We start from the raw sequence: 17,502 nt of genomic DNA, 5'->3' as shown, positions 1-17,502 counted from the left end.
TGGGGAGTTAGCTTCAGATAAGGCTGTGTATTCTGAGGTAAAGAAGAAAAGGTTGAACTCAGAATTAGGCTAGCTGAGGGAGTTCATGCATGACATTTCTTTGTGAGGTTGTTTAGTAAAGGAGAGTTTGGAGCTGGCAGATTAGTTGCAGATAATGAAAGGTATTAGGAGGCTGATGGCCGTGAATGGTTTCTATAGTAGTGCTTAGCAATACAGGTAGTTTTGGCCAGATTGTACATTTTGCTGACACTATATGATCAAGTGGGTAGGGGCAAAAGACTGTTTTGCTGTGTTTCCCCCCGCCCCCCCTTGTAGTTGCTCTGATATGACTAGTATGATATAAACAGGGTCTACACTGCCTCCTGTATCTAGCGGATGTCTTAGCCTCTCAAGAAGCCTTTCTTCCAATTGTAAAACCATATTATGAGACCTCATTTTTCTCTTCTAACATTAACAGTATGCCAATTTTTTTTGTGTGTGTGTTTACCTCTTGCCTCTGTGAGACACAAAGGAACACATCTCTACTTCCCTGATCATACTCCACACCCTGGATTAGGCACATTGCTGCTGAGAGATCCAAGCCCAGACCCGTTCCTTCAGGTGCTCACCATTGTAGGAAAGTGTAAGGCTCTCCAGTGATACCCAGGAGCTCAGCAGGTGGCACAGTGTCAGAGCTGCCTCTGTGGAGAGAGGAACTGTGAACAGCTCCAAGGTGGAAATGCTGCGGAATCGCTGGGATGTCTCCAGTGCTGGGAGCCCCAAACAGCTGGGATCTGATCCATCCAGAGCTCCACAGGCTACTTCCCCAATCTCCATCTCTTCACCATCTTCCTTCTCACCAGCCACAATAAAAACAAAGTCATATAGGTCTTCAGACTCTGCACCAGACCCCTGGCGGGTGCGGCCACCCTTCTTCCCTGCAGCTCGTTTGAAACGCTTTAAGGGCTTAGGCTGAGAGGCTGAGCTTGCTGGAGCCCGTTTGGATGATGTAGAAGAGGAGGCAGAGGAGGTGGCAGCTGGACCAGAGGATGGCTGCTTGGTGCTAGAAGCCTCATAAGAGGTGGCTGGAGGGTTCAACTCCCTCTTAGAGTCTGTCCCGCCTACTGCCAGGCTTTCTTGTGTGCTGCGGCGTGTGACACGAGTGGTAGGTACAGCCCTGGGCACCTGCTTGACTTCACTCTTCCGCCGGGTGGCCATCAGTGCTGCAGCACATCGCTCTGCTGCATCCCGCCGAGGCCGGCGTGAGCCTAGCAATAAGGACCCTTCATCTCGGGATGGGGCCCGGCCTCGTGAGGCTTCACCACAGAGGCGGCAAGGCAAGCTGCCAGGGCCTGGCTGCCAAAAGCCAGCACTCATGGTGAGGATAAGGATGAAAAGGGCTGACTCAGGCACAGGCCATGAGTACAGCGACACTTGGCTAACAGCTCCATGGTGAATGAGCTGATGCAACAGCTGGCGCAGTGACTGCTGAGCAGCCACATCAGAGAACAGCAGGTGGCGGAACTTGAGGGTGTGCAGGGAACTCGCCAGGGTCTCTAGAACCCTGCGGTTTGGCTCAGCCACTAGCTCAGTTGCTCCCTGCAGCATATTACAGATGGTGAGCTGTCGAACATGGCGGGAGCTGTGCAGGAGAGGTGAGAAGCGCTGGTCACAAAGGCGCTTATCAGAAGACACATCAATGGTTCCACGCAGAACATGGGAAAAAAAAGCTTCCATAAACTTAGCTCGCCAACAAGTCACACTCTGAAAGCAAAGAAAACAGCAGACATTTGTCAAGTGCCCTCTTGGTTTCCTTCTAGTGGCAAACAAACATTTCTGAGCACTCACTGAGTTAGGCATCAGTCTAAGAAATTACAAATTCATACTGATTGCCTCTTTTTAAATATATTTTTTATGGTTTATTTGACTTTATTTTATGTGCATTGGTGTGATCGTGTCAGATTCCCCTGGAACTAGATCTTCAGACAGTTGTGAGCTGCCATGTGGGTGCTGGGAATTGAACCCGGGTCCTCTGGAAGAGCAGTCAGTGCTCTTGACCACTGAGCCATCTCTCCAGCCCCCTGGTTGCCTCTTTTTACAAATAAGCAAGGGTCACAGACAAAGGAATGTATTTTAGTTTTTTCTGTAGAGTAAATGTATAGTATTCCTTGTCTGAAAATGGTAATTTTTGTGTCAGTATGTACAGGTTTAGAGAGGGCAGAAGTTGTACTTCAGCATTGCTCTTCAGGTGCTGTCCACCTTTTCTGGTAAGATGCTCTTACTGGCTTGAGGCTTTGGGTTAGGCTGCTGGGCCATCAAGCTCAAGGGATCTGTTTCCTCCCCGGCACTGGGATTAAAAGTAGGCACTGATGGCCGGGCAATGGTGGCGCACGCCTTTAATCCCAGCACTCAAGAGGCAGAGGCAGGCGGATCTCTGTGAGTTCGAGACCAGCCTGGTCTACAGAGCTAGTTCCAGGACAGGCTCCAAAGCTACAGAGAAACCCTGTCTCGAAAAACCAAAAAAAAAAGTATGCACTGATGGAGCAGATGTGGTAGTGAATGCCTTTAATCCCGGCACTTGTGAGGCAGTACCAGGTGGTCTACATGACTACAGGATAGCCAACAAGGAAAAAAAGTTGTGGGGGGGTTGTAGGGATGGCTTAGTGGTTGGGAGCACTTAGCTGCTCTTGGCAGAGGACCCAGTTTCCATTCCCAGCATCCACATGATGGCTTACAACCATTTGTAACTTCTGTTTCAGGGGATCTAATGTCCCTGACTCATGTCATATGCAAGTAAGTCACTTCCCCTCCCCTTTCACTAACTTTAAAGAGCACCACTATACCTAGCTTTTGTATGTTCCAGTACATTGAGCCCAAATGACTTGATATTTGAGGTAAGTGCAAGTCCTGTAAACTAGCAATCTCTATAATCTTCCAGTGGTGGTGGGAGGTGTACTGGGATTACAAACAACTATGTTGTCTGGCTTTTACATGGGTTCTGGGGATCCCAAGAGGTCATTGGGCTTGCCTAGTGAGCACATTACTCACTGAGCCAGCTCCAGGGGCTTCTGGGGATCAGACTTGTGCTTACAAGGCACTTTACTGATTGAGCTATTCCTCAAACCTAGCAGGTTCTTTTTTTTAAAGTTGCGTGCATATTAAGTGAGGATTTCTGAAACATGCTTTAGGACATTTCTATTAAGTGTGTATACACATGTAGGTTTGAGTGGAGAGGCCCAAAGAGCGTACTGGATCACCTGGAGTTGGAGCTGCAGGTGGCTGTAAGCCTTTATTAGGAGGTAATGTTGGGCCAATGGACCCAGCTGAAATCACAATCCTGTGAGTGCTGGAAATCAAGCCTAGGGACCTGCATATGGCAATCAATTGTATTACTGACCCCAGGTGAAATAACCTAAACCTGGAGAGAGAAGCACAGAAGTCACTGGTTACTGTGCAGGTAAGTGGTAATCAACACTTGGACCCAAGAAATCTGGTTCTAAGGCACAATCTGTGTATGCGTATGTTCACATGTATATGTATGTTCCTGTGGCTGTCAAGGTTGACATTGGACATTTATGATGTCTTCCTTCACCTTGTTACGGTAAGGTCTCACTTGAACCCAGATCTGATTTGACTAATCTAGCAAGCTTAGTTTGGGATTATAGGCAGGTGCCACACCCATCCAGCATCTACATAGGCACTGGGGAATCCAACTCCATTCCTGAACACTTGTGCATCAAAGACTTGTACCTGCGAAGCTATCTCCTTTTTCGACATTGTCTCACAACTAAGTCATACTCCTTTAAATTCTTAAACATTTGATTCTAGAGTTTCACCTCAATTTATTCCATAGTACACCGCTTTGTTCAGCCATGTACCATCGCATGCCTAACCACTTAACTTTTTAATGGTTCCTTTTCCAAATTACTATGCAGGGTGATTAATTAATGTTTTCCTATTACATAGAATTTGAAGTTCTCCAAGCTGACAGCAAAGCTCTTTTTTGGGAAGGGGGGGGGGAGGGGAAAGCAGTGTTTCAGTACAGGGTTTCTCTGTGAAACAGCCTGGAATCTGCTCTGTAGACCAGGGTGGCCTTGATCTCAGAGATCCACCTGCATCCACCTCAGGAGTGCTGGATTAAAAGCATGCGCCACCACCGCCCAGCAAGCAAAGCTATTCTACAAGAGCTCTACTAACCTGAAGCTTTCTTTTTGTGTGTGTGTGATTTTCGAGACAGTTTTCTCTGTAGCTTTGGAGCCTGTCCTGGAACTAGCTCTTGTAGACCAGGCTGGCCTTGAACTCATGGAGCTCGGCCTGCCTCTGCCTCCCGAGTGCTGGGATTAAAGGCATGTGCCACTGACACCTGGCTAACATGAAGCTTTCTTAACATGAATTATTTTACTCTAGCTAAATCCATCTTCCTCACCCAAGCCTTTCTTATACATGTCCTTTGAAACATCTGTCTAGAATGTTCTACACTGGTATCTCAATCTCCTAAAGTATCTACTAATATCCCCTGAGGCTGCTGCATGTTCGGGATGCACATGCTGGCATACCCAATGGTGTTTACTTTCTGCTTGTGCACTTGTCAATAAGATCAGAAATTTCCTGGGTATAGGAATCCTCAGGTTTTCTCTAAGGCTGATTATTTGATGAACCAAGTGGGACTTTCTGGTATATTGGAAGGGAACAGACTTTAATATTTGGTGCATGTTATAATTTCCTATAGTTTTCTTCCACCACCAATTCAGAATGCATGTCAGCATCTCAGGCTTGGTGATTCTACATGTGACATCTGAAACAAGGTCCAAACATCTTTATTTTTAAAACTGTTCCACCAAATGATTCTAATGTTCACCAGCAATTAGGAAGGGCTACCTCACTCCGAAAGACACCAAGCAATTTCTTTTGTTGTGGGGAGGGGAGGTTCATGTGCTCTGGTGTGTGTGGAGGTCAGCGGCGGACAACCTTAGTAGAGCGTTCAGTCAGGTTGCCAGAGGCAAGTAACTTTACTCTGAAGAATCTTGCAAGCCCTGGAAAGTTTCTGTTTTGTAGATAGGGTCTCATGATCTTTTATGATCCTACTGCCTGTCTTCTCAGTGCTGAACTACTGTGCCGTCACACCCAGCTCAAGGCCCTACAAGCCTGCCCTAAAGTGTATTAATTGATCTATTGGCTTCAGTGCAGGCCTCAGTTCTCATTTGCACATCCGAGCTATTCCTAAGGTGTAGAGAATATATCACCTGCTTTATGGTGAAGCCTGTTAGATGAATCAAATCAGAAAAAGACACTTTTAAAGACAGTGTTCCTGCCACAGGATGAACACTATAACCAAACGCTTCTCTTTGATCCTTAACCTACCCACCTCAAATCTTCCCTATCAGAGCAACATTCAATTCAAATCAAGACATAGGCCCCTAGTATCCTTAGGCCAAAGTCTGGCCCTTTTGTCTTGGTTTCTGCCTGCAGTGGTACTATTCAGTAGTGATTTCATGCTTGAGTCCAACCTACATGTCTTACCTTCAGAAGGACATTGGGGAAGCAGGAAAACGTATCTGGTAACCAAACCTTCTCCTACTTTGGAATGCTAAGCATTGGACCTAAGGCCTTGTGTATGAGTATTTTGCTTGTATGTCTATCAGTACACCTCACACTTGCCTAGTGTGAAGAGTCAAGAAGAGCCATCATATGGCTGCTAGGTGCCGAACTTGTGTCCTGAGAAATCAACAAGTGTTCTTGGACAACACTTTAACACTGACCATTTCTCCACCCTCTACTTAGTTTTGAGTAGTAGCAGAGGATGTTCTTGAGTCCTTCAGGGTCTCACTGGCACTTTATATATTTGCTGGTCCACATGACAAGATCTTGCTATGTAGCTCAAGCTTACCTCAATTCTGCCTCAGAATCCTGGGATTATAGGCATGTACTAAGATAAGATAGTTTAATTTGCACAGTCATGGAAATTATTTGCAAAGCTGGGTATGGAGGCATATATCACTTTAACCCCAGCACTAGGGAGGCAGAGACAGTCAAATCTCGAGTTTCCGGCTAGCCAGAGCTATATAAGACCTTGTCTCAAAAGAATAATTTGCAAGCAACTTCAGGAAGTTTACAACTTTACAGGTAAATTATAAAGCTATGAGAAATCTGTATAGGATTGTGATCTAAGCTGTGGTTGTTTCTGATGAGGAACATATAGGTGAGATAATTAAAGGCTGATGTTTTCAGACCTGTTGAGGAAAGTGTAACACCTCAAATGTGATACCTGCATGAACAGCATGAGACAACTAAGAGACACAAGTACTCCAGAGCCACACTGCTTCAAGCTAGGTGTGTTACTAACTATAGTTACTAACTGGGAGGACCTCAATGTACCTATTCAATCATCATAACAACTATACCAGGAGTCACTGTAAAGGTTAAATATATAAAGTTATAATGATTATCTCAACAACTTCTCATGAATTCTTACACAAGTAGAAGTTCTTCTACTGCTACCTTTCAGAATATGGGCAAGAAAAATCAATGCTGAAAAATATCTGATAACTCCTTATGTAGGCTACAGTACAACACTACAAACTGAATTAAACATCTTCTTGCATGGGGATAGTGGAAATGACTTAATGCAAATAAGATGACATTTTCCCACCCTGGCCTGTCTTCCATGACCTGGCAGCTAGGGACCAATACAGGTGGAAATGGTGTACAAAAAAGGGAGGGCTAAATATGTCCTTGTTATCATTAATAGATGTTCAGAGATATTGCCCATCATTGAGAAAGGGTTTGTAGCCGGGTGTAGCACACACCTTTAATTCCAACACTCAAGGCAGAGGCAGGTGGATCTCTGAGTTCAAGGCCAGCCTGGTCTATAAATTGAATTCTAGGACAGATAGGGCTACACAGAGAAAGCAAGCTTGTCTTCAAAAAAAGAGAGGGTTTATAGTTTTGTTACCAAGACTGGCCTCAAGATCATCAGATGTGAACTGACTTTGAATTCCTTATCTTCCTACCTCCACCTCTTTAAATGTAGGTATTACAGGCATGCTTTCATCACCACCCTCATTTTCTCTCCCCTGTGCTTTGCTTACATTTATGTTTCTTTGCACAGTGCCTGAGAAAGTAAAAAGAGGGTATCGGATCCCTGGGACTAGAGTTACAGTTTTAAGACACACGATGTGCATGCTGGGAGCTGAACCTGGGTCTTCTGGAAGAAAGGCCAGTACTCTCAACCACTGGAGAATCTCTCCACCCCTGAAAAAGCCCTATTTTAACTTGGCTCTCCTACTGTTGTGTGTTTACTCTCACAATGATTTTTTTGCTCAATAAGCAAAGCACACCTGATCCTGTCATGAACACATTTAGCACACCTAGAACCTACCATCGGCTGGTCCTGTTGGTATATTTTTATTTTGGACAACCTCATAAGGGCTTTATTCATTCACGGCATGAATCCCATGTAGTCAGCCTGGGCACATACCATGCTCCCCCCTTACTTTGTATAAAGGTAAACAATCTTTAGGCGTTCAAGATGACCTAATTTTGTTAGAAGTTGTACAATATGTTAAATGCTAGACTATTCTGTATCCTTGGAAGAAAAAAAAGGCAGTTTTTCTGATGGCAAAAAACTGATTTGGAACCAAAAATCAGGTGTAGGCAAACTCTGGAGTACATGTATTATATTTGTTCTTATGACATTGAGACAATTACACATTTAAATGTTTTTATTCTTTCTTGATGCAGCCTTGCACCACCATACCCAACAATAATTTTTAGAATGATTTTATTGTTTGAAGATAGAGATGTGACAATTCCTCCATAATTGACTATTTTCTTGTTCTAGAGATGGAACCCTGGACCGTACATATGCTAGGAAAGGGCTCTACTAAGTCAAACCTTTAGTCTTACTTTTAAATTGTTTCTAGTGTTTTTGATATTAAACTGAAAATCTTGGAATAAATCTTCATGATTATGTCAACTTTTACATGCTATGAATTCTAAGAAGCAAAATTACAATACAGAAGCTAGACCTAGTAGCTCTTTAATACCAGCACTTAGGGGACAAAGGCCTGTGGAGCTCTGTGAGTTTGAGGCCAGTCTGGCCTACACAGTGAGACCTCGTCTCACAGTGCTTCATGACTTTGTCTATGAAGGATCCATACTAATCTGTACTACTCTGATTTTGGTATATTGTTGCTGAAATAAGCACAAAAAGTAAAATTTCTAGTCAAAGAACTTGAATATTTCAAAGGCTCTTGACTTAAACTACATTGTTCACTAAAGAGTTATAACAGGGCCAGGTATGTTGGTACAAGCCTTTAATCCCAGCACTTAGTAGGCAGAAACAGGATGATCTCTATGAGCTTGGTAGAGCCAGCCTGGTCTACATAGCAAGTTCCTTGCCATCCAGGGACAGAAGACCCTGCCTCAGTAAATAAATGGCCAGGTGGCAGTGGCACATGCCTTTAATTCCAGCACTCAGGCTGGGCAGTGGTGGCACACACATTTAACCCCAGCATTTGGGAGGCAGAGACTGGTGGATCTCTGAGTTTGAGGTCAGCCTGGCCTACAAGAGCTAGTTTCAGGACAGTCTCCAAAGCTACAGAGAAACCCTGTCCTGAAAAAGAAAAAAATTCCCAGCACAGGAGACAGAAGCAGGTAGATCTTTGAGTTCAAGGTCAGCTTAGTCCATAAAGTGAGTTCCCTGACAGCCAGGAATGTTACACAGAGAAACTCTGTCTTAAAATAAACAAATGGCTGAATGAACAAATAAATGTGATAGTTTTTTAAAAACCAATAAAACATTAAAGCACAAGTTGCAGGCATCTCTGGCTTATCCTAAGAATGATATTTGTAACAAAAATTAACATGAGAAAATTTTACTTTCCTACTTATGTTTTTTATTTCACTAGAGTGGTGGGTTTTTTTTTTGTTTGTTTGTTTTACTTTTTAAAGACAGGATTTCTTTGTGTATCCTTGGCTGTCCTGGGACTCACTCTGTAGACCAGCTAGGCCTCAAACTCACAGAGATCCACCTTCCTCTGCTTCCCAAGTGCTGAGGTTAAAGGCGTGCACCACCACCACCTGGCTCACTGAAGTTTTTTTTTTTTTTTTTGAAAATAGTGAAGGTTGGCCTTGAAACGCAAGTATAGCTAAGGATAACCTTGAACTCCTGATCTTCTTCCTGCCTCCATAGTCCTAGAGCTGGAATAACAGTTATATGCATCACCATGCTGGAGACTGATCCACTGAGGACTTTGACTATGCCAGTCATATACTATAGCAACTAAACTTTATTCTCATTTCCTATTGGTGCTGTCTATATTTCTGTATTGTGTCCAACTCTCTGCTCATTTTATTTTATTAGGATGTTCATAATTTCCTTATTCTCTTAAATTTATTTATGTATTACTTTTTAGGTATGAGTACTCTGTGCATGTAGTACATGCCCAAAGAGGGCACTTGATCTCATTATGGGTGGTTGCTGGGAATTAAACTCAGAACCTCTGGAAGAGCAGTCAGTGTTCTTAATTACTGAGCCATCTCTCCAGCCCCCTCTTAAATTTTTTGTGTGTGTCTGCTCATCCATGGAGGCCAGAAGAGGGCATCAGATCCTTTGGAGCTTCAGTGGGTCCCTGAAGAGCAGCAAATGTTATTAACTGCTGAACCGTCTCTTCAGCTCTTCATATTTTTGTTTTGCAAACAGTGTTTCAAATGCTGCCTTCCAGTTAATCATTTAAAATTCATTTATGGAGGCTGGAAAGACAATAATTATAAAGAAAAATCTTGGGGCTGGAGAGATGGTTCAGTGCGTAAACACTGGCTGCTCTTCCAGAGGACCTATGTAAAGTTCCAGCATTCATGGCATCTCACAATTGTCTGCAACTCTAGTTCCAAGAGATCCAAAGCCCTCTTCTGGCTTCTACAGGTACCGGTACACACAAGATAAAAATGAATCTTTAAAAACAACCAGAACAACTTTAAAACATGTTTACGGTGTTGCTATTTCATGTGATTAAGCAAATCTCTCTCCCTGTCTGGATTACAGAGTCTCACATTTGCTAGGCAAATATTCAGTGACCTATATGCCCAGGCCCCTATTTTCTGTTTAATAAACGGCATTCTATTCTGAAACTACATGTCAAGCTACTTACTTGTTTTTAGTTGTTTTATTATTTTGTTTGTTAAAATTGCATCTTTAGTTTACATAGTTATTATCTAAACATAATGTAATAGAAACATACTAATTTTTCCAGATGGTTGATTGGTTGATCCTTCATTTCCTACTACTTTTGTTTTCAAGATATCTATTGCATCATACAGATCTCTAAATAGAACAGTACTACATAGTTTTAAAAGTACTCTTGTTTTATGAGCATTGTCCTTTGGATCTAGTGTAGTGCCTAGAACTAAGCAGTAGTCCATAAGTGGGTTTGGCAGTGATTTTATTTATTTTTTGTCTTCTTTTTTTGTTGTTGTTTTTGGCAGTGCTGGAGATTAAAACTGGTGTCTCATTTGTGCTAGGTAAACACCCTTAGCACTGAGCTATACTTCCAAATCCTCACCAGATATTTTTAAATTATAGGTGAGATGAAAGCTATTTTTGTGCTAAAATAGGAATCAGAAAAAGACACCTGGAATAGGTATGTACCAAATCAGAACTTCTGCGTAAGTAACTGATATCACCCAGCCTAAGCCTCCCTATCTTCTGAAATGATCTGAGCCAATAAAACTAAACAATAAACCTCTAGAAGCTTGAGGTGTCGGATAAAGAACGTTTGTGTCACTTGCTGGTCAGCCATAATGCCAGTGAAATACCGGGAGAAAGTATGTTTCTCTATCTCTGTTTAAGAGCTCCCATGATTTCTATCTGAATTAGTGAACAGAATTTCGGGACAAAAGGAGTCTTACTAGAAACTCTGCCCAACCCTTATCATATGATTTTGAGTTCCCTGTGTGTCCTTAACATCCTTGTATCAAGTTATTAGCCAGACTATTCGAACACTTAGTAATGAAATGTTCACTACTTCTAAAATTAGCTCGCTTTATCACTAATGATCTTAAAGCTTCACCTTTAGATTTAGCAAAAACTTATTCTCTTTTAGAGTCAAGTCTACAAATCCGTAGAAATAAATAACAGAAATAACATCTTATATTTCTCATATTTCAAAGGTGACTCAAAAAGTGTGACTTTGACTTTTTTCTTCCATATCCCAGGGAAAGATAGCCTGACTACTGCAGAACCAGGCAGGACTATCCTCTCCCCTGTCCTATCCACTCATAAAACAGGGTACACGATGAGTAGCTTCAACCACTGTTGACTAGCCCTTAATTGTTTTTATGTTTATGTGTATGGGTGTTTTTCCTACATGTATATCTATGTACCACGTGCATGCCTCATGCTCAATGAGGCCAGAAGAAGGTGTTGGATCTCCTGGAACTTGAATTACAGACAGCTGTGAGGTGCCAGGTAGGTGATGGGAACTGAATCTAGGTTCTCTGCAAAAAACGGCCATGCTCTTTACTGTTGGGCTATCTCTCCAGACCCCCACCCCCACCCCAATTAATACTTTTATGCCAGATGAATGTACCAAGGCCTTGCAAACTGAATTTTTATACTTAACAAAGATGAGCTGGTTCCTTTTATTTTTTTCTTTTCTTTTTTTGCTAGCTTGACCACAGCACCAACTCTGCCAAAATTTAAGGAATCTTGGGTCTGCATTCCATTGTGACCACCCTTTCCTGTGTACCCTGTAATCATGGTAAACAAATCAATGCTAAATGCCAAATGAGCCAAAACCTTGTGACATATCACCTGTGCTCAGCTCCCAAATTCAACCTCTGTTTTACAATAGTTCCCAGTTTGTGTCTGTATGTCTACTTGCTTTTACTAGTCAAGATTAGTCTAGAGTTCTTCCTGGTACCTTAACTTACCTCCAAACTGGAAGGCCTGGTTTTCATCAGCTCATCCCAGAGTCGGCGCCAGATGGCCTGAGTGGAGAGACCTGTAGGAAGAAGCACCACAGTTGGCTGCCTGCTGCCCACCATGAATGAAGCACATGAGCCTTTCATATTGTCCTCTGGCTTCAGAGGACCACTGCAACTAGCTGAAGAGTTAAGAGCACTGACTCTAAGGACAGACCATCTAGATGTGAATATTAGTAAACTACTCTAAAGCTATACGGTCATGGCAAGCTAATATATGTTTCATAGGGCTGTTAAAAAGGATTGAGTGACTAGATGAATTTCTCTGGGTAAAGTACCTAGGACTGCTTGGCCCATCAAGGTTACATAAATATTAGATGTTAATTGATCCAATGAAGAACAGCAGTTTGGTAAAATAGTTGGGAACTGCCATGTGGGTATTGTGAGTCCCAAATCCAGGTTCTTTCCAAGAGCAGCAAACCACTGAGCCATCTCTCTAGTCATATGAAGGCGCTTTTTTGATTTTTGTTCTTTGAGACAGGTCTCAATGTAGCCTTGGCTGGTCACTGTAGACCAGGCTGGTCTCAAACTCATAGGGGTCTGGCCTGCCTCTGCCTCCCAAGTGCTGGGATTAAAGATGTGAGCACCAGACCTGGCTAAGGCACTTTTTTGAAAAGCATGAAGTTCTAACTGGGTAACAGGTGTAAAAGTTACCTGAAGTACAATGTGGTGCCTTGTTCACAACCACTGACTGAGAAAGAGTAAGACAGACACTTACCTTTTTTGAGGGCAGTTTCCTCAATCCTCTCCAAGTAATATATATTGAGCAGAGGTAAGATGCTTTGAAGTATTGGACCTGGGAGGGCTACAAAAACCAAAACACAAAGTTTACTATCTTAAGGCAGCTGGAAATTCAGGGGAAAGGGTAAGTTAAACACATTGACCTGCTCACTGCGGTCAGTACACTTCTGCCCAAGAAGCACTGGGCCCTCAGTATACTGTGAGCTAGTACCTTCCTATGAAAACTAAAGATAACTTTTGCTCTCTAAACCCATTATGCCTTAAAAACAAAAACAAAATTTTCTCTGTATTCTAGAAGTGGAGGCAAGGCTAGTCCTGACCATGAACGTTTCCCTATTACAGTCTTTGGTTGCCTTACTTATCCCCCCCACCCCCTTGTCCTCATTACAAAAAGCAGTGCTAATCTTAAGAAAAAAAGGAATGGAAAGGTTAAATAATCTGTCCAATACACAATTAACTGTATGGATCAGGATTTGTTCAACTCTCTAAAGTCCTTTAGTTTATTATACTCTGTCTTAGAACTACAGAACTTGGGGAAAAGTGATATTTGTTTTGTTTGAATCAAAATATTCTAGCATTTGGGAAGCTGAGGCAGGAGGGTTATTTACAAGTTCAAGCTAGCCTGAACTATACCCAATGAGTACCAAGCCAGTCAGGGTCCACATAACAAAACTCTGATTCAAAAAAACTAAATAGGGGTATGTGTATTGAGGGGGTTGTGTGAAGAGGAACTAGACAGAAATGTCTACCTCATGACATTAAAGATCATGCTTGTAAATTTATTTAACACAATAGCTGTCCATAATAAGATCAGTGAATATTGGCTATTATGTTTATTCTGTCAACGACATCTCTATTCTGTTAAGCTTAAGATCTTGTAGTATACCAAAACTTCCATTCCATGATCTACTTTTAAAAAATATTTTGTTCTAAAATTATATGTCTATATGGAGGTAAGTGCAGGTGCCTGCAGAGGCCAAAAGATGTTAGATCCTCTGGAGTTGGAATTACAGGCAGTTTTGATCTGACATTGGTGCTAAGCTCTAAACTCCTGTGTAAGGGGGTTCTCTATGACCACCACCACCCCCTTTTTTGAGAAGGGCTTCTTTGTGTAATAACAGTCTTGGCTGTCATGGAACTCACTCTGTAGACCAGGCTAGAATCGAACTCAAATAGATCCACCTGTCTCTGCCCTCCGAGTGCTGGGATTAAAGATGTACACCACCACTGACTGGCCAGCACCCCTGCAGGGTCTCATTCCTGGCTGGCTTCTAACTTGAGGCAATCCTCCTGTCTCATCCTCCTGAGTGTTGGGATTATAGGTATAAGCCAGCACACAAAGCTCTTCCTTGGTGTATTCTTTTCTTTACTTGAGGAATAACTGAATCTTGAGACCCAAGAATCTAGTGTACTCTTTTTGTATCTACTAGGTATTCAATGATACCCACTATATGTACCTGTTGAGTGAGAGCATTATTTCCCTGTTATTATACTAACGTAGGCCTGTCATCTGAAATGCTTTCTTTGACCTCTGCCTCTATATTCTCTCTGAGTCTTGCTCTTCCTGATGACATTACTCTGCTCAAACTAAAAGCTCTCTGTCCCATTCAAGATAGAGTTCAGACCTCAATCCTGATACTTAAGGTAGCATCCCTTATTCTAGTGAACTTTTCTCACTGTACTCTTGAGAAAGGGAGCCACAGCAGGGAATGAGGTCAGAGGACAGCCCGCAGGAGCCCTTAGGTTGTCAGGCTTACAGCAAGTGTCTTACCTGCCGAATTACCTCACTGGCCTGGTCTGTTTGTCTTTAAGTTTTTGTTCACTGCACGCTTGTGTTGCCTCCATTTCCTTCCCCCTCTTGGCAATGCTAGTCTACCACCTTCAAGAAGCCTTTCCTGTTTCCCAGCTCGCCCTTTCTAAAAACTTCCTTCCAAAATGGCACTGCTCAACAGGCCTCTTCCTCGGCCCCTCTAAGTTTCTCACTGGAGTCAGCTCTTACTGGATGGCTATTGACTTATCTAGCCCACTAGCTGCTCTCTTGTCTCCTCTCAGCCAGGAACAAGAACAATGAAGTAGTGACAGGCCAGTCTCAGACAGTCCTCCAGAGCCTCCCTCTTTTCCTTTCCATATTGCTCCCCTGTTTAGTTCTTCCCTCTCACATCCACAGGAATTCTCACCTTTTCTATCTACAAACTCTACTGTTTGTTTTGTTTTTCGAGATAAGGTTTCTCTGTGTAGCTCTGGCTGTCCTGGAACCTGCTCTAGACCAGGCTGGCCTCCAATTCATAGAGATCCACAGGCCTCTGCCTCCCAAATGCTGGAATTAAAGGCATCTGCCACCGCCTAGTTTTTTGTTTTGTTTTTCTGGTTTGTTTGTTTTGTTTTTTTTTGTTTGTTTGTTTTTTTCGAGACAGGGTTTCTGTGTGTATCTTTGGAGCCTGTCCTGGCACTCACTCTACAGACCAGGCTGGCCGCAAGCTCACAGAGATCCACGTGCCCCTGCCTCCCAAGTGCTGGGATTAAAGGCATGCGCCACCACCGCCCGACTTCTAGCTCTATTAAGAATTCTTTGCTTCCTTCTAGGTTATACTTTTTTTAAATTTAAAATTATTTCTTTTTAAATTTTTATGTGCATTGGTGTTTTGCCTGCCTGTATGTCTGTGTGAGGGTGCTGGATCCTGGAGTCACAGACGGTTGTGAGCTGCCATGTGAGTGCTGGGACTTGAACCTATATCTTCTGGAAGAATAGCCAGTGCTCTTAATCACTGAGCCATCTCTCCAGCCCCTTACTACCTTTTTTTTTTTTTCTCAATTGCTTCCTTTCTGCAAATCAGGGCCTCCAAACCACTCATCTCTTCTAGCCAAGATTAGCATCTCAGACCTTCCAGGCAAATGCAGGCTTCCACATTCCCAGGACTTCTGGGAGCCTTACTCAGCTCCACTGAGGCCTTTCTCCCATTCACCATGGGGTCAGCCTGACCTTTTTCTGTTCAGTTTGGCATAGGGCCTCCACAATCTCCTACACTCACACAGGGCCCGAGGACTTCTTACCCCTCTCCCCTCCCCCACCCCCACCTAAGGGAAGGCACTTGGGCCTGCTCTGCACTGGTAGCCTACTCCAAGCACAAAAGGACCTGCCTGACCACTCCGTGGTAAGGCCTTACAAAGTACTCTGGAGCCTCAACCCTTCAAACCAGCCTCCTCATGGTTTACCAAAACCTCAACTTCAATACTTAACTGACCAGGGTCTACCTTCTGGCCAAGATGTCACCACCACCCCTGGGGCCTCCTGGTCTAACAACCCCTACACATTCCAAGGCCAGGAGTTACCTCTCTCCTCCCCTACCTTCCGTTTGGCCCGATCTGTGCTTTCATCCAACTTCAACCCGACCCTACACTACCACCATTCTGTCAGGCCCATGGCCTCCCTCTCTGAAGCCAGACCTGACTCAGGGCCCTAACTTTCTCCTTAACTCTACTAGCACTCTGCACATCGCCGACCCTTTCTCCTCCTAAGTTGCCAGGCCTCCGGCCCGCGGTAGTCCTGCAACAGGACCTTCTTGAGACCATCTGGTCGGGGCGCTCCGGGCCGCTGGTCTTAGCTATTCAGGGTGGCCCGCCTCGACAGGGTCCAGCCCTTTGGTTCTGGACGCTCTCGGGCCTGAGGCCTCGGTTCCCTCCCATTCGGACCACGGCTTCTTCCCCGACGCGTTCTATCCCGTTCGGGCTCGTCTGCCCGGGATACCCTGGCCCTTGCCCCGCCTGAGGCCTCCTGGGCCCTTCCCGCCGACCGGTCGTCCGAGCCTGGCCTTGCTTGCCGAACCTGCCCCGGGCCCCTCCACTCACTTTCCACCCTTCTTCGCCTCCCCGGCCCATGCACGGGGCCTCCGCGCTACCTGCTCTGCAGGCGGATCAGCAGCTCCGTTTAGCAATGAGGTCTGGGGCGTCGGTGCGCTCCCTTCAGCTCTTGGGGCCGTCAAACAGGCCACGGCGCCCCCAGCCTTTCGGCCTCTCCCCCAACCCTTGCTCTCCACTCGGCTGCCTCACCCCGCCCATCCGCCGGGCTTCGGGATTCTTGCTGCCCCGGCAGGACCCGGCCAGCAGCGGAGGCCCTGAGCCGTCAGTTTAGGTGGCTCCGGGCCTGGCCTCCTTGCCCCAGGCCGGGCCTGCCAATTTCGGCCCCTGACCCCCGGCAGCCGGGCCATCCCTGCCCGTCGGTTCGACATCCGAGACTCCTCGGTCCAGTTCTGCCCAGCGCAGTGTCAGTTCCGAGCCCGCGGCTCCGGCCTGCCAGTCCGGCCCCTGTCGCTAGGGCCCTGGCAGCTTTGCCCCACACCGGGCCTTCTGGCCTCGCCCCCCGCGCCCCCCGCGGCAAGCCGCGGTTCGGGTCCACTCGCTCGCCTGGTCCCCGTCTTCACTCGGTCCAGCCCTGTCAGTCGGAAAATTCACGCTCCGACTCAAGAATCTGACTTCCAGTGCCCCGGGCTGGGCCTTGCCCCGGGCCTCTCGGCCTCGCCCCCCGCGCCCCCTAGCCGCTGGGCCGCCCCCGCTCGCTGCCGGGGGTAGCCCCTCACTCAGCCACTTACCCCACACCCCGCTCTCCAGAACCCCCATATGGGCGCTCACTGCCCGCCCGCACAGCTCGAACAGGGCGGGGGGAGCGCTGGGGCCCGAGGCCGAGCTCTTCGCTGGCGCCGCCTCCCGGGACGTGGCCTCCATGGTCGTTGCCGCCGCTACCTCACAGAACCAGCAACTCCGGGCGCGCCAGGCCTCGGGCGCCGCCATCTTGGGGAGGTGCGC

General features: G+C 45.3%; 1 protein-coding gene across 2 annotated transcripts in view; it reads right to left on the bottom strand.

The window, feature by feature from the left end:
* The window catches only part of Lrrc41 (leucine rich repeat containing 41), a 24,337-nt gene extending 6,835 nt beyond the window's left edge, over positions 1-17,502 (bottom strand). Inside the window, exons 1-4 of one of the 2 annotated variants that reach the window (XM_050131378.1) lie at positions 17,289-17,502; positions 12,680-12,766; positions 11,911-11,981; positions 609-1,743 (exon numbers count right to left, since the gene is read on the bottom strand). In XM_050131378.1, coding sequence (XP_049987335.1) covers positions 609-1,743; positions 11,911-11,981; positions 12,680-12,766; positions 17,289-17,487 — 1,492 coding nt within the window. In that variant the 5' untranslated portion in view covers positions 17,488-17,502. Of the gene's footprint in view, positions 1-608; positions 1,744-11,910; positions 11,982-12,679; positions 12,767-16,598; positions 16,716-17,288 lie in introns of those variants that run through there. The other variant, XM_050131379.1, reaches the window with a different exon arrangement.

Source organism: Alexandromys fortis, unplaced genomic scaffold (genome assembly GCF_014885135.2).
Source record: "Alexandromys fortis isolate MF-2015 unplaced genomic scaffold, M_Fortis_MF-2015_v1.1 scaffold_369, whole genome shotgun sequence".
Taxonomy (NCBI): domain Eukaryota; kingdom Metazoa; phylum Chordata; class Mammalia; order Rodentia; family Cricetidae; genus Alexandromys; species Alexandromys fortis.
The sequence above is the reverse complement of the archived record's forward strand: the minus strand, read 5'-3'. Positions and strand labels throughout refer to the sequence as shown.